We start from the raw sequence: 22,869 nt of genomic DNA on the forward strand, positions 1-22,869 counted from the left end.
AAATATTATGCCATAATTGATTTCTTTTCAACTTTGAAATAATTAAATCCGCCACTTACGGTCCATTTGTTAACTTGTCAAATAGTGACTAATTTTATTATTTTATTTTAAGAAATAAAAAAAGAACATAAATCCGTTTGATAAAATTTTTATTCTCAGAAAAAAAAATTGCTCTCGAGAATAGGCTTGGAACAAAATCGAGAAGTAAGAAAAAAATAGCTTCTTTGATTCCAAGAATAATTCTAAAATCAAACCCAACCTATTTTTTTTTTTTCTTCTTCTTTTCTCCTTCTCTCTTCTTCTTCCCCCAAGCTAGTCATCGGCTACTGCCTATCATTGGTCGCCACCACTAGTGACTGGCTAGGCGAGAACCGACGAGTTCGCCAAAGTCTCACTAGGCCACCGCGAGCCTCAGCCTCATAGATTTGGGTGAGGCCGAGCCTGGGCCGGTGGCTAGGTGAGCCTTGCCTCATCGGTGGCCACGAGCAAGGTTTGTCGAGCTTGCTTGCCACCACCATGGCCAACAACCAGCCACAAAGGAGAAGGAAGAAGAAAAGCAAAATAAAAAAAAAAGAGAAAAATATAGTAAAAGTATTTAAAAATTAAAAAGACAAAAAAAAAAAAAATTAAGAGTCCTACCAAACACAATTATATTTCAAAACAAAATTTTAAATAATTATCAAACGCCTTTGAATATTTAGAAATTGTTTTCAGGAATAAAATAAAATAAATCATTTCTAAACGAAAATTAAACTCAAAAAAAAAAATTATTAAACGCACCCTTATTAGCTTTTTTTTTTTTTTTCCGTACAATTACATCGACCTTTTACCTTAATAGAATCGACACCTCCATAAATAATATGAGTATCATATCATGCGGGTTCGAGACGTTTTCGCTTAAGTTTATAAAGATATCGCATATTATATCAGCTAATAACTACATGCAAGATTATTTATATCTTGCTCATGCTGAATATTAAATCACATTCATTTAGAAAATTAGAACTACAAAATTATTGACAGCGGCCAGCAAAAGTCCACATAAAACCATGAATCACCGATTTCCCAAGTTCAATAATCTCCAAATGCAAAGGTTGCCAGAAATACAAAGAGCCAATCTGGCCGTCTCCAAAAGACTAGTTATAGCCTCAAGGAATTTTTAGCTCGCCAAAGCAAGGATTATGTACGCAAGTTGCTTCCATATCATAAGGCAAGAGCAAAAGAGCTCAATGGAAAATCCCCAAAATCGAAAAAAGTACGGTTAACAGTTCAACAAAAGGATGGAGATTGGCACAAATACAGGAATGGAAATGCTGGTACAAGTACGAGAGAAGACAAGAATTCGCCCGAGCCATCGTCGGACGGAGCAACCTTCCATGCAAGAAGCCATTAAATTCTCATCTCGTGATTGAGTCCAAGCAGCTAGTAACCTTAACAGATCCTCTAAATAAAGGGTCCTAAGAAAACTAAGCCCGATGCAGGCATCGTGACATCGTGATCATCACCTTGAACTGCTGTCTTCCCTCATATAGCTTGCAACTGAGAGAAGGAAATTCGGATTATGGACCCCGCCACAGAGCTGGCATGCTTGCACACAAGAGCTTCGGTGGCTTGCTCCTCGGTTTCAAACATAACTAGGGCTTGCTTCTTCCCGTTCATCTCAAAAACCTTGGTACTAACAATGGCACCGTGCTCCTCCAGGAGTGTCACAATCTCCTCTTCTGTAATCTCCTGGGGAAGAGTGGAGAGGTGGATCATCTTCGTAGGAGAGCAACAATACCGGTAGTTCTTTGCCGCATTACGGTTGAAGCGGTTAAGATTCGAATTGCTATACTCGTGTGTTTCAGCACCAGGAGTAATGTTCGGATGCTTTGAGAAATTAACCTCCAATCGCTTCCCAAAAAGCATGGCCCCCTACAGCTCACATAATAGCTCCCAGATTATTGACAAACCTCTATAATAACTGATGCAAAATAATGAGAAAGTACACATGGAAATGATTCACCTCAGAAGAGAGAGCTCTCAATCGAATTCAGGCAAACACAATTACATTAAATTAAAGCCCGTTCAGAGACCAACTTGAGTCAACTTCAGAAGCAACTAATGCTCATTCTGGCAAAAAGAAAGTGTTTAAATATTATCTGTATGTTTGGGTTATTTTTATTAAGGCTACTTGACAGTAAAAATGCACAAAAAGTAAGCTCTGACAGCCATAAAACATGTGCAGCAGATTATAACACTGGAGAATTCAAATTCTTCACAAAGTACCCCTCTCCATGGCCAAAACTCGTTTGATCTACCAAGTCTTATTTTTGCCAAAGAAACTCCATCATGTGGACCGTTGAGCAATTGTGAAAGTACAAATTACCGGCATTCTGTCATACTTCCACTGAACATAAGTTCATCAATCTGTGAAACTATTGAGATCTTCGCTCGAGGCTTAAGTGCATAGTGTCAAATAGGCTTCTTAGGTGGTTAAATTATAGATCCAATAAACTCACACCACTGAAATCTATCCAGTGCATGATTTCTGTGATTCTGAGACCTGAAGGTGGAATGCACGTCATCATTTAAAACTGTTTTACATATTCCATATGCAACACAGCCCCAAAGTCAACACACCTCAATCTACAGTCCAATAGCAGCTGGGGAGAAAAATGTTTCCTTCATCCAAGGAACCCAGAGGGAAGGATAATAATAAACCAAAAAACATCAAATAAAAAAGACTAAATTAAAACCATGGCGGCAAAAGATCATCCTACATCAACCATGTGAAGAGAGATACAACTATTAAGATCCAGGGAGAAGAAGTATTTGCTCTATCCTATAACTAGGGAGGGTTCTAGAAAAGAATTTTCTCATCTTTGTCTTAACAGCACAAGTGCAGTTGATAAGTTTATCAGATCTAACCTTTAGAAAGTGTACTGCTAATTCAGCCTGGAAGCCATCACCCATCTGAACAAGTGCATGATCTGGCTTATTTCGAAGAAGTTTAATCCTGACAATATTTCCATAAAGAGAAAAAAGGTTGAAAAGCTTGTCCTCGTCTATTCCCTGAAACATAAGAAATTGTGTTTTTAATGGTCCAATAGTTGAATCACTTTACAAGCTACCAAAGGCGGCAAGTAAAGTCAAGAAAAGTACTTACATCAGGATTAAGATTGGAGACGAGGACAGTACACCTATCATTTGTCCCACTAACTCCGGGGGGTAAGCCTCCTGCAAAGGCAGCTGCAATTGCTGCAGCATTGGGCACCTAGATGAGAGGAATAGGAGACAAAAGTCAATGCATCACCAAAAATTTCTAGAAGCACAAAATACATAGACGACATCAGAAGAGAGATCAGATAATGTCACAACAACATGATGGGGTTGCTGCAGGCTGTCAGTCCAGTGGTTTCAAGACAACGAAACTATTTTTGTTGCTGGCTTTTTCTTTTACTCCATGGAACCCCAACCTTCTCCAAAGTCAGTCTTTTTTATAATTCCATGCAAGAAGTTCCAAACCTTTATCCATGTTAAAACCTCCCTCCACCCCCAACCAACCAAACCTGGGCCGCCCGGGGAGGAAAAAGAGGGGGGCAGCATGGGGGCCAAGACCTTTGAAAAGAAAGGTACTCCTCTCATGAAAAGATGCTTTCTGTGTAAGTGTGTGTCCAAGTGATCAAATTCAGACCAAATAAAAGTACAAGGGATCATGCTGACGCTCACAAAAGTTCAAGGGGTTGTTTATTCATTATTTTACTCACACTTAAAAGATGCTACTGTCAATCAAGTGCACGGTGAAAACACATTTTTTATGCATCATGCCAAGAATTCAATGAGTGAGAAGAGTGATAAAAAGAAAAACAAACATGCAAAGATTTTAGAATAATACTCCAGCAATTGTACACAACTACCATAAAAGGAAAGTTATCTTGAATATATATCATAGCTCACCTGTGGAAATGCGACTGGAGGACCACCAGAAGAGCAGAAAAGAAAGAAGAAAGAAAGTTCATGTTAGTGAATGGCAGGCATCAGCACGTACGAAGAATAGTCTGTAACTGACCCTTTCTTAAAAAGGCTTACCTGTACTGGCTCCAGAAGCTGGAAAAGGATACATACCTCCAGCATCCCCATATCCAGCTTGCTGCACCATGACCAAAGACATATTTTCAGTATCACAAGAGTTTCAGACAAAAAGAGCAAACATTAATGACAGGACCACGACCAGACATACTTGTGATGATCTGCCTCTCTGTTCTGCAGGCAGATTTGGATTTGTAAAATCCCTGTGGAAAAAGATGAACCACAAATGATGAAATCAACAAATATGTAAAATTAACACCCCCAATGCTACTAAGTTACCTTGACCGTTCATTGTTGAAGTTCACTTGCAGCTCATCAAGACTGCAAAAGGGAAGTGACTAAATTTAATATTCAGAAATCGAGGGAGGGAAAACAAACACAAGCAATGAATAGCCTGTTGGCCAGAAATGTCCAAACAGAGAATATTAAAACTTGAACTAGGGATTTGGACATACTTAGAGTACTGGATATCCAGCTGACAACAACCATCATAAATATTACGTCCCTGCGGCGTCAAGAATTAATTCTACCATTAGAAGCAATTATAGGAAGCGCCACAAGATGCCCCTTACCAAAGGACTGCAACAATAAGGGACTTATAAATACCTGAAGAGCCGTTATAGCTGAGACAGCACTCTGTCGTGATTGATACTGGATAAGGGCTTGAAAACCTAAGAATATAAACCAAAATATTTATCTCTCTACCTATATAATTTGTTGACACATGCATATACTGTCTACTATAGGGGCTAGATCAACAAATAATGATAACAAGTGACATAGATAATATGCCTCCTTTACGACTAAATGCATTGCAGATGCGCATGAAGAACTAGCAGATCAAAGTGGGACTAACGAACACATCGCGTGGAAAACTCATATAGGGTTATTTAGTACTGTGATTGCCCAAAAAGATAAGTTCAGGCACAACCCACTTAGATAAGTATCATCCATCTGACTAAAGTACAACGTACGAGGAGAAAAGAATGCAGAGAGAGAGAGAGAGAGAGAGGGAGAGAGAGAGAGAGAGAGAAAAACTTGTAGAAGCTGACCAGCTGACTTCTGAAAGGTGACAATCTTCTCTACAAATCCATAAGGAGAAAACACTTGATGCAGCACTTCCACCGTTATAGGGTATAGCATGTGATGTATAGTTACTAAGACAATTCGATTTGGCTGTGCATCCCAAGTGTGCCCAAGAGTAGACCAACATAGAGAAAGAAGAGAGAGAAGAGAATAAATAGAAAAGAATAGCAGAGAAAAGAAGCAGCACCACAAAAGATTATTTATGAATGTCCTACACGAAACATTGTTCGTAACAAGCTCTCTATCGAAAGCATTTATGACAGATTTTGGAAAGACAAGGAATGCGAGTTGAACAAAGTTATCAAGTCTTCAACATCAAATTTATTAAATTTTTAAGTGGAGTTGCATCTAGTGGCAACTTCATAAGGCAGAGCTCATTATCTCATCGTGTATATACCTCGTTAATCTATTTCAAGAAGGATTCGAGAAAACAAATTATTGTGGTAGGACTGAAATCACCAGATTCCAGTTACAAAGATGACAATGCCCAAGAAACATGAGGAGTGATGAGCAAAAAAAAAAAAAAAATGGCGTTTAGTATAATGTCCAACAATTACTTAACAAGAACCTATACCAGCTCTACTCTGAAATCTGCTCTATTCTGTGATGCAGTAGCTAGTTCATAATGATGCAATACAGTGATCAAAGTTCTAAGAAAGGAACAAAGAAAGGCCAGAAATAACCTATACTGCTGATTGATGCCACAATTCACCCATAATCTGACCATTAACTATGACACTAGAAAAGGGTCGAATTTTTGTTGATGCTCGGGAAAGGGTACAAATTTCCACCAAACTTAGCTCCCTTCCAGAGAAATTGGTCCTAGTGTCCCACCCTCCAGGAATGGATAATTAATAAGGATTGGAAATAACTACTACAAACTAGAGAAGTATAAAACGTCAAATACGATCCTGAAAGACATTAATATTATCCAGGAGTTTTCCCATAATAGCCCTTCAGATGAGGTAAGTCCTTGTTCTCAACATATTATTTGATCTATGCTTATTTACATATTATTTGTGGAACAGCTTTTAATATTTGAACTCTTTACAGCTGGATATTGGCCGAAATCTAACCATATAATTTCATCCCTCCATCTATCTTTTGCCCTTAACCATCCCTTGATCCATCTAAAAGTTGATCTGGCACATCCAAGATCCTCCATGCAAAGGTAAACAATTCCTACCCAAGAGACACCAAACCTTGGGGCAGTTGACAGCTTCTCCGCTTGCCAATCGCACTGATGAAATTGCTACGTTGTTTTTAACAGAAATATTGTCTTTTCGTCACTCAACCGAATGAATGATTAAGTTTTATAAAGCTACAAATTATGCTACTCCAGTATTGTGTTCAGCCAGGCTACTTAAAAAATTGATAAATTCCAGGAAAATGGCCATGCAGCCCATCTACAGGCAAGAAGTTAGGGGATAAGAAATTGATTTCTCCACATCTGATAAATAGACACAGATAGCATAGACCCAGAAAGATCACAAAAGATAAACTGCAGAAGTCTATCGAGTACACCCATACTGATGTTTGCCATTCTACTCTGATTCCAATAAAAACTCTTAGCCCACAAAAAAGATGTTGCTAAAAGATGCTAACTCAAATCAATTAAATAACCAAAGTACACAGTAAACTGCAAAAGGAAAAAAGAAAAAAGCCGCTGACCTCATCTCCTCGACCCTGAGTGTTCTGATCCACAGTAGTCAATTCTTGATGGGATGAAAATTGGACATACACATTCCTACCCCTAAATTAAGAAAAATAGCACTTCAAGTTGTTTATTATGACTATGGAAAATGCATATCATTGTAAAAGAAGGGAAAATGAGGTTTCTCTCAATAATCACCAGAGCAGGCAAAAAGAAAAGTTCATATGTCAGGGGGGAAAAAAAAGGCTCGTTGATACCAGAATTACCATACCTGATTGTTGGCTGGACATTGCTGTAAACCTGCATAGCATTGATAGCAGATGGTACATCCTGCATTTGGAGGAGAGCCTGCAGAAGCCAACGGTCAGCAGTGGCATCTTTTAGCTTTAAAGGAAAATGGACAATTCCCAGAGCCATATCTAACAGTAGTCAGACCTGATTCTTTGCACGGAGCATTACAAGCTTAGTAATGACTCCAAACGGCTGAAAGAGCTGAAGCAAATCGTTCTGAACGACAAATGGCAACATATTAGCAATCGACACATTTACTCTAATTTATATACAATTGACCACAAATCTTACAAAATTGCTAGGCACCCTCTTTACGAAAAATTCCCGTTAAAAACTTGACAGCAGATACCAAGACACCCTTTAGTCAAAACATCAAAATACATGCAGAAATACACACCCGAAACTACGGAGCGAAAAATGTCTCCTATATATTCGTCCCCTTCTTAAAGAAACAAGAAAATCATTCTCGACTTCGACTGCCATTAGGCGTCAGACGTACAGCCACGAAAAAATTAATCTTGCGTGCGTGTCTACGGCGAGAAAAGCAAGATACCTCGGAAATCTCATGACCCACGTTGCGAATGTGAATCACCTTGGAAGCCTCGGCCATCGTTTCACCCACCTGAAACCACAACCGCCCGTCACGCACGAGAAAAAGGAAAAATCGCCCCGACTTTCCAGTCGACGCGGCAACGATGCGATCGAACGCCGTCCTAAAACCCGAGACCCCGGCGACAGCCCGCCGCGGCGAGACTCGATTTCCACAAGCAGAGGAGGCATTGACATAAAGGACAAAAGGAAAAAGAAAAAGAAAAAGAAGATCGCGCAGACATCAGGAGCGATTGGACGCGCCCCCCCGGCGCCCGAAACCAATAGGGAATCAGAACGAGCCGACGAGGCGGGGCGGCGGGCATACTTACCGGCGATTCCTTGAGGGTGCTCGGTGGAAATGCGAAGGCGAGCGAGAGAGGGAGGGAGGGAGGGGAGAGGGAGAGGGAGAGGGAGGGAGTGGATCGAAGTTAAGCAGAGCTTTTTAGGCTCTGGTCACGTACGGCTTGGCTGGTGGGGAGGGAGGGCTCTTGCGGAAGGAGAAGATGATGACATCGGAGTGAGAGAAAAGCCCTAAATTCGCCATTTTTAACGGTCCTTCTTCCCCTCCACGCTCTCGACTCGAGAAGCAGACCACACCCCCGCTCTCTCCTCCTTTTTTTTTTTTTTTTTTTTTCTTTTTTCAGATCATTAGTGGGAATTTTTTTTTTTTTTTGTGTTGTTTTGATTTTGTTTTGACTTTTTCTCGTCATTTTTTGAGTTCGAAGGAAAGATAATTTTTTTTTTTCGAATGCCATATATCTCGAATTTAAATTGTTGTATGTCACAATTAGAATGTCATTTTTTATTGACATATTTATAATTAGTAAATAGGTCATAATCGAGTTTAGGGCAATAAATCTCAAAGCAATATGAGTGTTAAAAATGATTTACAAATTATTTAGATCTAATCTATTTATAAAACTCTCTCGCCCCCATTTGATTTTGTGCTCATTTGATCTACACTCTCACCTTGACTTGGATATATTCTTAAATTGTGTTAATTTTAGCAATATTAGTTAGGATAAATATGATTTGATCGGATATTGGCCACTATATTTGTATTGCATTAAAAACACACACATGCCGACCAATCTATGCTTTTGCTTTTGTTAGCAAAGAGAAAATAAATAGTCATTTTGAAAAGTGGATGATTATGATATATATGATAATGAAAAATAATTTTATGGAAGTACTAGTTATAAGTAATTACTGGTTACACGACAAAATTTTAATTGGATATTCGTGGAGATTATAAAAACAAATTACGGGAACTTTCATCCTCAATACAAAAAAAAAATGCGGGCGCCAACTTTGGGCTTTATAGACATGTGATTTCTTTTTAAAAAAATATCTTTTGCCTAAAGACAATTATTTTCAATTATTTTCACTTATTTTTCCTGTTAAGTTTCTTACGATACTAATTGAGAATTAAATCGAAACGATTAATTCCGAACCTGGCCCAAAATCACAATCTCATTTCTTAATCCGGGGCCACGGCTTGGCGACCTTCCCAATTTCTAACTTTCCAAGGGGGACATTTCGTACCCGAAAATGAAAATGTCGGACTTTTCTAGGGGAAATCCGGGAATAATTTCCTGTGAGGGCTCTGAAAAGAGGAAAAGCGAAAGTCGAAAGGACGCCGTTCGAAAAAACTCCCTCTTTCGGGAAATCAGTACGTGAGCGCCATCCAGATTTTAAACCCTCGAGCGAGTTCGCGAACGGAGTGAGAAATGGCGCCCGATCATCACCGCCACCACCAGGTCCACCACCACGCATCGGCCGATCAGCTGGTGAATCTCTTCCGCAAATCCGACCACGACCTCACCGTGATCCATCACCGGCTCGAGAGGGAGTTCCGTCAGATTTATCCCGACGACGTGAGGAATTCCGTCTCTCCTCTTCTCGATTCCGCTTTCGTACTTCGCGGGAATCGATGTATTTTCCGGGATTGAAGTCCCTGGATAGTTGTGATGGAGAAATTTTAGTTCTGTGCTTTTAGTTTTTTGTCTGGATTTGTACAGAAAAGCAGCGGAGTTAGTTTTTTGTGTTGTGCAGGCGAATCCGTTGAAGCTGGTTTCCAGGATCAAGAAGGTGCTGGATGATGTGTCGTCCTTGAAAGATCAATGCCAGGAACTTCTAGTGGCCAAACAGGTGCGTTCCTTCTTCATTTCGGAATGTTTTGAATTCCGATCTGATTTCGAGATGCTTTGAGGGTTTGGGTATGTCGACTCGAACATTTATTCCCCAGTTTGTTTGCTAAGGATCTACAATTCGCACGTCAAGTTATCCGTATGGTTGTAACTTTGTAATGTTGGCTTTAATAAATACTGCTGATGGAGTATTGCATGTACAAGCATTTTGTGATATCATCTAATTATAACTGGATTTAGCTTTCGACTATGGTGGCTATGCTATCTGAAATTTTATGAGATGCCACGCAATTCACATCTGAGACTATTGTATAAATGCCGACCAACCCGTGTCTTAATTGGTTGATATTGCATGGGCTCTTAGCCTAGGTTCTGATAATTAGCAAGGCGTTTTAAGTCCAGTGGACAAATTTGTGAATTTAAGCCTGGGAGTGGAATTTTCAGCTCAATCATAGATGAGAAGTCATTGGAGGTAAAGGACCAATTGGACTGTGTATCACATCACTCTTCTGTACCAGTAAGGTTCAAGGTTCAAAACCATCCGAGGACCTCGAAATGGAGAAGGAAATTGACTTGGGATTATTCTTCCATTCTCCAAACCTATCCTAGGTTAAGGAGGAGAGCTGGATGCACTGCATCAACTATAACAACCTGTTCTGTAATGCAGCTGCTATTGAAATGCTAACTGGCAATAAGCATCTTTTAGCCAAGTGAATTCAAAGTTTCACATGATAAATTTTCTCTGGATCAGGGCAGAAAAGGAAAAGATCACAGCTGCAAATGCAAGGGATTCACGTTTCATAGTTTATGCTGTCCACAAAGCTCAATGAATGGGAAAACTCTTCGAATTAATAGATATAAACAACAATACCCGAGCCTTATGCCTCTGAGTGGTGTTAGCTATTTGGATCCTTTTATGACATTCCACTTTGAGTTGTGCTTATAATTATTTCTTTGTTTAGTAATTTAAGCACATGGACATTGGTAGACCCATCTGTCATTTTTGCGGTTACCCTCGTTATGATTTTGAATTTCATCTTCTGACTGATCATTTTCATGAATACTCACTAGGCTGACCTTGGCACCTCACCAAATATGAACATTGACAATTTGGACCAGCCCCTACTTCAATGTCTTTGTTTCTATGTGTGTCTGTTTGAGAGAGAGGAGGATGTGCTCTTGTTACTTCATATCATTCATTTGAACCTGCAGGACTTAATTGACCAGGCACGGACAACTCTTGTTGGAAATAGAAGCTTAATCAGGAAGATGCAAGCATCTGTCTCAATTCCCTTGACGAGTGATTCTGAAGATCCCGCATATGCCAACTTTAACCAGGTTTCCATCATTCTTATGATGCTCTGGAAGATTTACTCAGTTTTAAGCTCTAAGGGTAAACTATGCTACTGATAAAAGTCCAGAAAATTTAGATAGAAGGTATGCACTACATTATGAAATATGAAGGACTGGGTCGTCACATATTTAATCATTTTTTCCCAGACTTCACCATTCCATGCTTTTTAGAAAAAAAATTGTGGTGCTTAACATATTTAATTCAATGTTACTATTTTTCCGAAAACTTCTAAAGCTCAAGAGTCCAAAATTTGATTTCAGTTGGCTTGATGCTCTGGCCAATTATCTTTCTGCATATTTAACTGAAAGAAGCTAAATTGAGAGAGCGTCAAAATATTGGTCTGATTGACAGAAATGTTTATCTCAAGTACAATTGAGGATACCGATGATCCCATTAGATCATACTGTATGTTGCATTCCACTGATTATAGTCAATGAATGGAAGAAATCAAATTCATCAGCTCAACTATTTAGTGACCTCTGGAGCTCTTAATGCTGGTTTTGTTATTTTTCTTTTTTTTTAACGACCTCTGGAGCTCATTTTTCTTTTTTCTTTTTTTCTTTGATAAATAAATCATTGGCCATACTATCACTATGAGTTTACAGTCTTCATTGCTTGATTTCAAATAGACCAAGAGTTCTTGATTTTGATTAAATTGCTTTAGCAAAGATGCTCACCAGAATGGTTGTCCATTTTCCAAGTGGAGTCTGAAGTGTGTGCTCCATTTGCCAGCAAGCAATTATGATTGGCAAAATTTTGCTTCAAATAACCCATTGAAAGATGTACAGGGGCTGTTTATTTTTATTTTTTTTGGTAAGGTACAGGGGCTGTTTATTCATATGCAGCTTGCCACATAAATTGTTTTTTCACCATTTTTCGTCACTCCAAAACAAGAATCCATGAATTTAAAAATATGTGCATAGAAGGCTGGATACTGTCCAATGATTCCATTTAACCTCAACTGTTGCAGATTATTGATGAGTGGACAAAGCAAGTCCAATCAGCATCAGGTAACATCATGCTGCTCTTTAATTTTATACTGAATGTTCTCTGTTTGACATAGTTGATCTTGGCGAAGAATATGGCTGCCTTAGTGCCGTGCCCGCTTTTATGAGAAGGAATGGCGTAATCTAAGTGTGTTATCTTTCATAAGCCCGGAACCTGTAGGGAAAGTAGGTTTATGAAAACCTTCTCTTTCCGCAAAACTGTGGCTGATTGATGGGTCATTGTTCAAATTGATTAGACGAAAATAAGTTCTCTATATATCAGTCCTTCGCAGCAGTTACCTTCACCTTCTTTGTTTGAATATTATATAAGCACCATGGCAATCTATAACGTCTATACATCACATATCCATAGAAATAATTAATTTTGATCGTTATTGAGAAAAATAATCTGCAGAAGCAGCAAGTTAAGCTTAGTAAGTTGGATGACTGTTCACTTCTTACCACACATCCAAGGGATGCCTTCTCTCATCTTCTCCTCCCAGTATACGAACCTCATCTTGTCCTTACGGAGGCCTTCTTTTTGGTGTTCTTTGGGCATGAGTTTGGTAAAGTTGATGGAACTCTTTTCTCCTAACTGTACATTGGCCGTGAAAGCCACATTTTTATCACCCCAATTTGTTTCTGCCGAACTATAAAATAATAGTCAATGACTGTGGTATGAAAATTTTGCCAGATGTTCCCTTTATATTTTCTTCATTTTCTCCTGCACTAAGCTGCCATTTGTTTTTCTGGCCAAAGGAAATCCGCCCTTCATCTGGAACGGCTGCTCACTCTTGACAGGACTTGGTTGTAGTTCAATTTATTTTCTTTTACATGAGCATAAAGTTTACAATTTCTTCATCGGTGGTACACCAGGGTTGTTGCAGCACCTTGCAGGCCCATGCAAGTTAAACTGTATTGGATATGTATGCATTTTAAGAAAGCTTATAGCGTACTCATGTTGGACAATGTGGTACATTTCTCTTTTGATTTATGACCATGAAATATGGCCAATCAACATGAAGTAAGACATTGCATCTGCAAATGGTTGCATTTTTTTTATATATTTTTTAATTTGATGGTGGTAAGCAATTAGCTGTCCATATAGTACATTTGATTACTTGTTAACAGTCCATCGCTTTTAGTTGAGTTGTTCAGATTCAGAGTGCATGTGTAAATAAAATCCAAGTTTACTTAGCTTTAGAAGTAAAGGACCTCTGTTTGGACTTGTGAGTGATAGAACTATGATTATGTAGGCGACTCGACTTCTATCATCTCTTAATGCTGCAAAGAAGTGAAATTGGGGCCCAGTCATAGAATTTGGCAGTGAATTTGTCTCTGAATATGGAATCAAGCATAATATCTGCTGAGCTTGGCATTATGAGCAAACATCTCAAGCAGTTTCCTACCATTCATGCAGGGAGTGAACAGCATGTAGCAGACACCAAGGACTTAAACAAGTTACTTTTTTCAGCCATAGTGCAGAGTAGCTGAGACCTAGAGAGCTTCTCTGGAAAGATTCCCCGTCTTCATGTGTTGAGAAGCTTTCGAGGAACTGTGTAATGTGTATTGAGGTCTCTTTGGAACACTACCATTCGATTGTACAAAGGGCTTTGGAACACTACTCATGCAGACCTCTCTGTCTCTGTTTCTCTAATTTCGGTCAATTCTAACCAAGTTGATTCTACTCTTTACTTGCAATTTTGATGGAGATTCCAGAAATGTATGACTTCGAAAAGGACCTTTTGAGTGGGTTAAATGGTGAAAAAATCCAAAAATGTATTATCACATGCACTAGCTAAGTGCCCTCAATGGAATAATTTCACAATCGATTTTATATTTCTGTTGTAACCTTTTGATGTTGCCCTAGCTTGAAATTTGGTCATTTTGTCATGTATACGTCTTAGGGTGATTTTACGTCGTTTTTAATTGTTCATAATTTTAAAATAAACTCAATACATTTCGATTTTGAAGTGAATTGAATAATTAATTTAGGTCAACCTCTAGAATTATCGTAATCGGACTCGTGCCCCCTTAGGGTAGGTCTGCACCTTAGATTTTTTATTTTGATTTTGCAACAATTGGCTGTACCTTAATGAGTTTTTAAATCGGAATCGAGCTAGGTCTCAGGTTAAAATTGATTGGAGACTCTTTTTTATAATTTAAAAAGAAAAATAGAGGATAAAAGGCATTTCCAGAATTTGCTGTCAAGTCCTCTGGATTTGCAGAATTTGCGTAACGGATCCTATCTTCTGATAAAATGCTGCGGAATCGATGCTTTTCGGAAGTCGACGATCTTCCGCATCTCGGAAAAACTGAATTTGGTTGCGGGGTTTTTGCTCTGCTTCTGCTCTCGATATCATCGTCGTCGATCGGAATGCTCAACGACGCCGGCGGCGTGTCCATCTCCGTCTCCGACGACGACCCCGACGAGCACGGCCGGGCGCGGCCCCGCGTCCGGCGGAAGCGCCGGAAGCCCGCCTCCGCGTCCAGGCGGAGCTCACCCCGCGGCTCGTCCGGTTCCTGGTGAGGTACTGGATCCTCTTGGTCCTCGTCGCGGCCGCCGGGTTGCTCCTGTTCGAGGCGTCCAGGATCGGGAGGAAATCCGGGCCCGGGGAGGCGGAGGCGAAGACGAAGAGGCCGGGCGGCGGCGGATTCGGCTTGCGAGCCGTCAGGAAGCCGAGCTCGGACGGCAACTTGAATCGCTTGGATCCGACGACTCGAGTCGTCGGCGGCGTCAGGAACGTAAGTGTTGGTCGCGGCTGCGTCTGCGCGTGTTCGTTTTCGTTGGTTTTCGTGAAGCTCCAGCTCCATTGCTGAAGTAATCGAGGGAGATGATTTAGCTCGATGCTGGCCGATGACATCTCATAGAATGCGCAATCTGTTTAGGAATTCTTCTTTTGGCGGGATCAGTGTTGCCAATTTCATTGCCTGATATCTTTTGCAGTTTTCTCTCTTGTACAGTAGCTCATTTAGCACCCACTTAATCGACAATGTCGACCATCTTAGGTTGTTTGAAGCTCCTACCTCTTGAAGAACTTCAACAGTTGGATATTCCTGTGGCAGAAGCATCCAGTGGCCCCTTAAAAAAAGTGACATACTTGTTGGAGAGCTCTCCTTCGGATTTCTCTCGGCAGCAGGCTGCGCAGACGAGATTCAATCTATTCACCGGAAACCAGACTCTTGATCAGAGGGAGGAAAGTTTTCAGGTTGGGAGCTTTATGCCCGCAATGCTCATCGAATTAGCTAAAGGTCAATTCAGAGTTTCTTTGCTGCAAAGTATGTTCAATGCTGTAGCTTACTTTGGAAATTTGTTTATTGCAGGTGAAAGACACCGTGAAAGTACATTGTGGATTTTACAGTGATGGTGGGGGGTTTAAGATTTCTGAAGAGGACCAGACCTACCTGCAAAGTTGCAAGGTTGTGGTGGCTACTTGTGCATTTGGTGGAGGTGATGATCTTTATCAACCTATAGGAATGACTGAGTCATCAATTAAAAGGGTCAGCATTTGCTATACAAAGGTCTTGTGTCTTTCTTTAGGTTCTTGGGTGTAATGACATGGATGCTGCAGGTTTGCTATACCGCGTTCTGGGATGAAATCACTCTTGCAGCTCAAGAACAGGAGGGGCATAAAGTTGGTGAGGATGGATACATCGGAAAATGGCGTGTGGTAGTTGTTAGGAATCTCCCATTCATGGACCAAAGATTGAATGGTAAAATTCCAAAGGTACCTGCATAACCCATAATTTGGTGTCATTTTCTGCAGTGAACAATACTTCATACTATCTGTCAGCGTGACATTCTTTATCTTAATGTTTCTTTGATTTTCATCTGATTGCTATTGCTCTTTAGTGTTTTAATTAATGTTTAACAGCTAAGTAGGACAAATGTAGAGTACAGAGTAAAATTCAAAGGAAGCATGACCTGCTATTTCACCTTGCTAACCAAATACCATAGCACCTGACCACTCTCTTTCTTTTACAAACAGGAAAGAACGGATAACATAACTGGCAAGGCATGCACTTCTTATTACTTCAACTTGCAAGGCATAACTGGGGCATGTTGTTTTAATCATCATAAAAGATCCTTCCACTAGATCATGCTATCCATTATAGTTATATTCGGTGCTTGTGTGATCATTTGTTACAAGATTTGAAGGGGCACTAGAGTGTGCATGCATAAAATCATTTCAAAGTTTTAAACTGATTTGATTGTCAACAGATGTTGGGCCACCGTCTCTTTCCCAATGCAAAGTACTCTATATGGGTTGACTCAAAGTCCCAATTTAGGAGGGATCCTTTAGGTGTGCTAGAGGCACTACTTTGGCGGTCAAATTCAGTTCTTGCAATTTCTGAGCATGGAGCTCGTAGTAGTGTGTATGATGAGGCTAAGGCAGTTGTTAAGAAGAACAAGGCCACTCCAGAAGAAGTCGAGGTGCAGTTGACTCAATATCACCGTGATGGCCTTCCTGAAGATAAGAGATTTAATGGGAAGAAAGGTATGTTATGCTGTTATTTTCATAATTTATCAGCTGGAATTTTCAAAACCAAATATTTGAGGGGGAGGAGAAAAAGGAAAAAGGGGGCGGGGGAGGGGGAGGGGTGGGTTTGAAGTATTTTATCACTTGGTTTCCGTCTTATTGCTCCTTTTATGCCGAGTTCCAATGCATGGGTTCCTGTCTCTAGTACTGTTAATTGCTTAAATGCTCCACGTGTCCTGTTAAGTTTACTACTGTTTATTTGGAACTCAGGCCTCGCCTTCAAATATTTAGGTTTATCTTTCATTAGGAATGACTCTATTTTATATATCTCACCTGTTTTAGTATCATCATTCCAGGAAGAGCCATTTTTCCTCTTTCCCTTCTAATTTGGGGTTGGGGGCATGAAAATGAGGTAAATGAGCCTTAGGGTGGGTGATGATACAAAAAAACTCAAATTTCCAACAGAATGGCATGCTATATTGGCAAGAGATACAAATATAGGAAGACTTTAGCTTTTCACCTGGTCTTGTTAGGGGCATTGTGTGACTTAAGTTATCAACAATGCTTCTAAATTCTAAATGATGGCATTGTCAATCTGTGCAGCATTAGCTGAGGCATCTGTAATTGTGAGGGAGCATACACCTTTGACTAATCTATTCATGTGCCTCTGGTTCAATGAGGTCGTGCGGTTCACATCAAGGGATCAGCTAAGCTTCCCATATGTGCTTTGGCGGTTGAAGGTACTCAAAAACATCCACATGTTCCCTGTATGCACCCGCAAAGATCTTGTCAACAGCATGGGCCATATACGCAAGGCCAAGCCCTTGGTCAGTTGATATGGATACTCTTTGGCAGGTTCCTTAGAAAAGAAGGGTTTAGAAGAATATTTTTCAAATTTCTTGATTTTTTATTTAGGATAACTGTAAATTTGTTCTGTTGGTGGAATTGTACCTTCAGATGGGATTTGACCTTCCCATCCTTCTTTCTAATTTTATTGATTTCACCAATGTTATTTATTCAATTCATGTTATGGATTGTTTTAACCCTGGAATGTTCAAGCTCCATGTGCAGGAGAGGCAAATCTTGTATTAAGTTATTAGTTCTTACAAATTAATCAGATTATTATATACTGAGAAATGAACATGAGCTTGGTAAGTGGCTTCTTGAGCCAGGCGGTGGGCGGTGGAATTTGCACTGACAGCAGGGAGTTGAAATATAAAAAATGCAGTGAAAGACTTGAGCGACAAACTAAAACTTCAAAAGAAAGTGCTGGAAAATCTGATATCTTACTGTAGTGTACGATGGACAGAAACTGGAAATAAGCCAGAAAAATTGCTGTTTGGTGATTAACCTGCGTTCTTTCCCCTCTTTATACCTTGCTTTCCGTTTTTTGAACCTTAGATATAGTTAATTAGCACACATTACCCAAATCCTCCATGCCTAAAAAGCTCGATTCTAGATTTTTTTTGTGATTGTTTGCGCCTGATGTACTTCTCAGACTCTTGATTTTCAGCTGAGATCGACAATCACTCTTTTGTTCCACCTGAAAGAGCTATACTTTAATTACGCAATTAATCCCAATGGCTGGCTCTCATCTAATTCAATTTCTTAAATCCATTTGCTTGTTGCGAGGTTCCAGCCTTAGCTAACCTTAATAATCTCTTCCGTCAACAAACTGCGGCGATGAACTTCTACCTCCTGTCTCCGCAAAACATTTGCCGGGTGGCTCCCCTTTATTTGGCTCGCTCCTACGAACACACTCGCCAAGCTTTAACAATGCATTTTTAGTCAATAACCTTACACGACTTTTAACTTTAGCCCTTTCACATGCGACCAAGTTGGCCATGGCACTCCCTGGTGACACCATGATTATGAGGTTATCAAAATCAAATCGATACGGTCATCCCTTTTCACTGACAATGGCCATCCTGATTTCTCAATAGACAATGCGAAGCACTTATCTCTGGTCTTCAGTTGAGGACTCCAACAGCTCTCTGCTACATTCGCATAGGCCTCTTCAACACCGAGAACAAGCAGCGATACCAGCCGCCCGATCCCAAGAGAACTAATGATCAAAAAGAGTGACAGATCACTAAAGCTGGTGTCTCTTAGTTCCGAGAAGATCCTCACAATCATCTTTGGTCACCAACTCAGTCATGGGGGACAATAGATAATGACGTTACTGAAAGTGAATTTAGTTTTTGCACAGATGCCTATCATCACATTTTGATTCGTATCATCAACAAGAAAGCAAAGATAGTTGAATAAATAGGCTCAACAATTGACTATATTCCAAATCCCTTCAACCCATCACCAAGAGGCACTGTATCAAACTGCTCGCACAAATTGACAAGCGCACGAGCAGAACCGATGTCATGCATCACCCGTCCATGCATGAAAGTCCAAGAAGATCTAGAATGCTAAATGTAAACATTAAGATAAAACTGGATAATAAGAGATAACCACAAAGGGGCTATTACCATTTAAAACAAAGTTTCCTCCCAACCCAAAATTTGCCGCATAGATAAGTATGTTCAAAATCCAAAGGACTTCAACTTCAATCAGGAAACAATTGAGACAAGGCAATGTTGCAACATTTAAGTCCATATGCAATGGAACTAAAAGTAACCCAAACTCTAAGATGCAAAATGAAAGGCTAGTTTGGTGATCTAAGCCTTCAGGCGCCCATAATACTTCTGCTTCTCCTGTGTTGTCTGGAATCGCCCGTGTCCGAACTTTGAAGAAGTGTCAATGAACTTGAGCTTGATGTCTTCAAGCGCCACACGAGATGTCTGCTTGAGCAAGGACTGACGCAGCGTGACAACCCTTTTCTTAGGTCCAACACAGCAACCTTTGATCATAAGGTAATCATCCTTCACAATACCATAGTGAGGGAAGCCACCCATGGGGGTTATGTCTTTCTCAGTCCTAACAAAGAACACACAATGTCAGATGCTTTCAAAGTTAATTCCTAGGACACACTTGTAAATTTAATGTAAGATGCCCCACAGTTCTCACCTGTCAAACTCGGTAATTGCTGTGTGAGATTCCTGGCTAGTCTTGCCGATCTTGTAAACTTTCTTGTTCATTTCAGTGCGGTGATGGTAGCCATTCTGACCAGCTCTAGCAACTGTGAAGGAAACTCTTGCAGGATGCCAAGCACCGATACAAGCCACCTTTCGCAGACCTCTGTGAGTCTTACGGGGAAGACGAGTGACGCCCCAACGGGTCACAACACCTTCATAACCCTTACCTTTTGTCACACCAATGATATCAATCATCTCATCCTTCTGGAAAACAGCATCAACGGTAACCTGCTTCTCAAAGAATCCATATGCATAGTCCACCTTTTGAGCAATAGTACCACCATTAACCTGAATCTCCATTAGGTGTGCCTTCTTCTGCTTCAATCCCTTCATCTTCCTAATCTGTCGAGCATTAACCAAAAAAGATAATTGGATTTTTGTATCACAATGAATTTATGCATCACAACCAACCTCCAGCTGGAATATGCATCAATGTCTCTATCACCAGTTTAGGCTAACCTAAAATGCTCCATACCTGAGTGTGAGCCAAAACCCTGATCACAGATGCATACTTCTTCATCTTTTCAAGCTGAGCTTGGATATTCTTCTTTCCTTCCTCAGTCTCATACTGCTTTGAGTATTTGGTAAATGCCTTCTTCTTGGACTTGCACCAATTCTTGTAGAATCTACGTCTCAGCTCCTCACTCAGGTGCTGAGCCCAGACCGTGTTCAATGTACGCAGACCACGCGGAGTCTTAACGTAACCCACAACTCCAACAATTACCATAGGAGGTGTCTCGACCACAGTCACAGCTTCACATGTTTCCTTCTTGTGAAGTTCTGAAAGGAAAAAAAGGGAATATTTAGCCCAACCATATGTATAATTTGCATCCTCATTGAGAACTATGCAATTGAAATTTGTGACTAGAGCATGCGTGACAAACAGACTTGTTTGAATCAATGTAATGGCAACCTACAAGTGAAATAGATGAATAAATCACTAGAAAAGGCCACCAAAATGAATTGTTCTAGGTGGATTACTGACCATTCACATAGAACGCAGCCATGTGACTGATATGTGACTGGCTAATTGACCACCATCAACAAACAGAACGGAAGCTTTAGCCAATATGGGAAAACAGCCAAAAGTATTTTTTCTTTTTAAGGGAGAGGTTGTGCAATACAGAACTTATGTACATCAGATATTCCACCCATACAAAAGAAGACATTTATAACATGCATCAGCTTACACGCGTGCAATCTGAGCTGCTGCAAAGTAATATTGAAGCAGACATGTAAACAGAAGAAGGGTAGAAAGATAGCCACGAGCAATGAATATTGAAGCAGGCGATTAGAAATTGTAACGCAGATCTGCACTAGCACCAAAATTTTACCCCGAACAGACAAATGATTTCCAGTAGATCAACCAACTCTTTGGGAAAACTAATTGATTAGCAACCGCTATCAACTATAAGTTCAACAATTCCTTCTACTCAAGCAAGCCCTGTCCAAATTCATTGCCCATATATATACTTGAAAAATTTGGACTTGAGCAAGAATCGTGATACTCAACATGCAATTAGAGAAGGATGAGATGAAACAAAAAGGCAAAAGTTACACATTGCTCACTTGATCCAGGCTTTTCCACTTCTCTGACAATATGAGTCATCCCTGCCTTGTAGCCCAGGAAAGCAGTCAGTCTGGGGGACTTGCTAGGATCATCCTTTGGAAAAGCCTTCACTGAAGAGTCCATCAAGAAAATAAACCAGTCAGTACGGCACAAGATGAAAATAAACGTACAGTAACCTTGCACCATATAAGAGAACACTGATTTAAAATGAGTAGATGCATGGACCCTGCAGAACAATTTATACAGCACTATGTCATATAATTAATATCCCTGTTAAAATTAACCTTCAGATGCTAAAAATCACTTCATTGCCAAAACTTGGCCAGGCAACAAAAAAAAAAAAGTGGAGTCTGCTAACAAGCAACTGCCACATTTACAACCTAGTAGTACTGACCAAAATCTGAACTTGCAACTCGATCTTTCTCTTGCATAAAAACAACAATGCTAGACATTCAGTAAAGCTTTATTTACAATCCAGACTCCCAGATGGCCTTCTTCCAATGACTTCTCCGGGCGTGATGTGTGTGCTTGTGTGCTTAAAAGCACACAGAATACGTATGGATGCATACCTAATTCTTTAGATACATGTAGCAATTGACCCGACATTAATTAAATTACCTTTTCCCCTGTGGCGAGCAGCCCTCTTCCTTGGCAGAAATCCAAGGGATCCATGCCTAGGATGCTCAAACTTCCGGTGAGACATTTTTCTCCTCCTACACCAAAAATAAATAAATAAATAAGAACAAAAACAATCACTCAACATTATCTACGATTTTCGTATTATCCTCTCGCAGCCATCCTACTACAACACAAATAACTAAACGCGCCACTTGAAAAATAGAATCTTTGCTAAATCACCGTTGCATAACACGGAAGGCGGAAAGTACTGAAATCCCATCTGATCTAAACCACTAGCCAATTCAACAAATTCCCAGATGTAATGTAACATTTCTCTTCCAGAGACGAAGAGAGCTCTAGCCCTTCACGCACAACGCGCGAAAGAACCGAAGGTGCTCTCAAGAATCCCCGAGCGTTACTCACGCACGCACCCGGGAAGACCCGCGCAGCTCATCCCAAGCTACCCGCGGCACGCTTCCGACCCGTCGACCGTATCGAGAACAAGAAAATGCGCAGAAGACGATGACATAACAAGATGTCGGGTAGGTTGCGACGAACCGAACGAAAAAAGTCCAAATTTTTCTTGCTCGAACGCGGCGGACGAAACACGTTCGCGGAGCTGATCTCGAGAGCAATGAAGCGCGCGTGAGAATCATTCCATCGCATCGAACGCAACCCATTTTCCACTGACACTAGAGAGAGAGAGAGAGAGAGAACCTGAAGCGCCGGTGCAGCAGTAGAGAGAAGCAGGAGAGAGGCGGAGGAGATGAACTTCAGCGGCGATTTATATCGTCCCTGGCGCGAGCTCTAAAACCCTAGCTGGTGCTCATAAAGAACTTCGAATTTACATAATGGTCCGACACTTTTCGTTAATTTCACAAATGCCCCAGGTCTGATGTATGAAATCCTGATAACAACCCCTGGACCGTGG

The 22,869-nt window shown here is 40.4% G+C and overlaps 4 protein-coding genes across 4 annotated transcripts; 2 read left to right on the top strand and 2 right to left on the bottom strand.

Moving 5' to 3' along the window:
• Positions 1 to 1,044: 1,044 nt before the first annotated feature.
• LOC104450835 (polypyrimidine tract-binding protein homolog 3) lies at positions 1,045 to 8,286 on the bottom strand. Its single transcript, XM_010065538.3, has 15 exons — positions 8,023 to 8,286; positions 7,656 to 7,724; positions 7,247 to 7,318; positions 7,083 to 7,159; positions 6,829 to 6,910; positions 5,124 to 5,247; positions 4,678 to 4,742; positions 4,527 to 4,576; positions 4,351 to 4,392; positions 4,223 to 4,274; positions 4,072 to 4,132; positions 3,940 to 3,953; positions 3,149 to 3,256; positions 2,911 to 3,054; positions 1,045 to 1,914 (listed from the first exon to the last, which is right to left on the bottom strand). Exons 2-15 carry the CDS (start codon positions 7,710 to 7,712, stop codon positions 1,525 to 1,527), a joined length of 1,338 nt encoding a protein of 445 aa, XP_010063840.1. The 5' UTR covers positions 7,713 to 7,724; positions 8,023 to 8,286; the 3' UTR covers positions 1,045 to 1,524.
• A 1,031-nt stretch (positions 8,287 to 9,317) lies between these two features.
• On the top strand, positions 9,318 to 13,973 carry LOC104450836 (spindle and kinetochore-associated protein 2). Its single transcript, XM_010065540.3, has 5 exons — positions 9,318 to 9,570; positions 9,749 to 9,844; positions 11,056 to 11,181; positions 12,168 to 12,207; positions 13,604 to 13,973. The coding sequence occupies exons 1-5, from the start codon at positions 9,424 to 9,426 to the stop codon at positions 13,675 to 13,677; spliced, it is 483 nt and encodes a 160-aa protein (XP_010063842.2). The 5' UTR covers positions 9,318 to 9,423; the 3' UTR covers positions 13,678 to 13,973.
• Positions 13,974 to 14,457: 484 nt separating this feature from the next.
• Positions 14,458 to 17,685, top strand: LOC104450837 (hypothetical protein). Its single transcript, XM_039314797.1, is given in 7 exon segments — positions 14,458 to 14,663; positions 14,666 to 14,932; positions 15,193 to 15,392; positions 15,508 to 15,684; positions 15,756 to 15,911; positions 16,406 to 16,682; positions 17,268 to 17,685. Coding segments are annotated over 7 exon segments (1,413 nt in total). The 5' UTR covers positions 14,458 to 14,560; the 3' UTR covers positions 17,501 to 17,685.
• A 1,406-nt stretch (positions 17,686 to 19,091) lies between these two features.
• LOC104450838 (60S ribosomal protein L3) lies at positions 19,092 to 22,740 on the bottom strand. Its single transcript, XM_010065542.3, has 6 exons — positions 22,656 to 22,740; positions 21,939 to 22,033; positions 21,320 to 21,430; positions 20,226 to 20,530; positions 19,683 to 20,092; positions 19,092 to 19,592 (listed from the first exon to the last, which is right to left on the bottom strand). The coding sequence occupies exons 2-6, from the start codon at positions 22,021 to 22,023 to the stop codon at positions 19,334 to 19,336; spliced, it is 1,170 nt and encodes a 389-aa protein (XP_010063844.2). The 5' UTR covers positions 22,024 to 22,033; positions 22,656 to 22,740; the 3' UTR covers positions 19,092 to 19,333.
• Between the last annotated feature and the right edge of the window lie 129 nt (positions 22,741 to 22,869).

This window comes from Eucalyptus grandis, chromosome 6, assembly GCF_016545825.1.
Source record: "Eucalyptus grandis isolate ANBG69807.140 chromosome 6, ASM1654582v1, whole genome shotgun sequence".
Taxonomy (NCBI): Eukaryota; Viridiplantae; Streptophyta; class Magnoliopsida; order Myrtales; family Myrtaceae; genus Eucalyptus; species Eucalyptus grandis.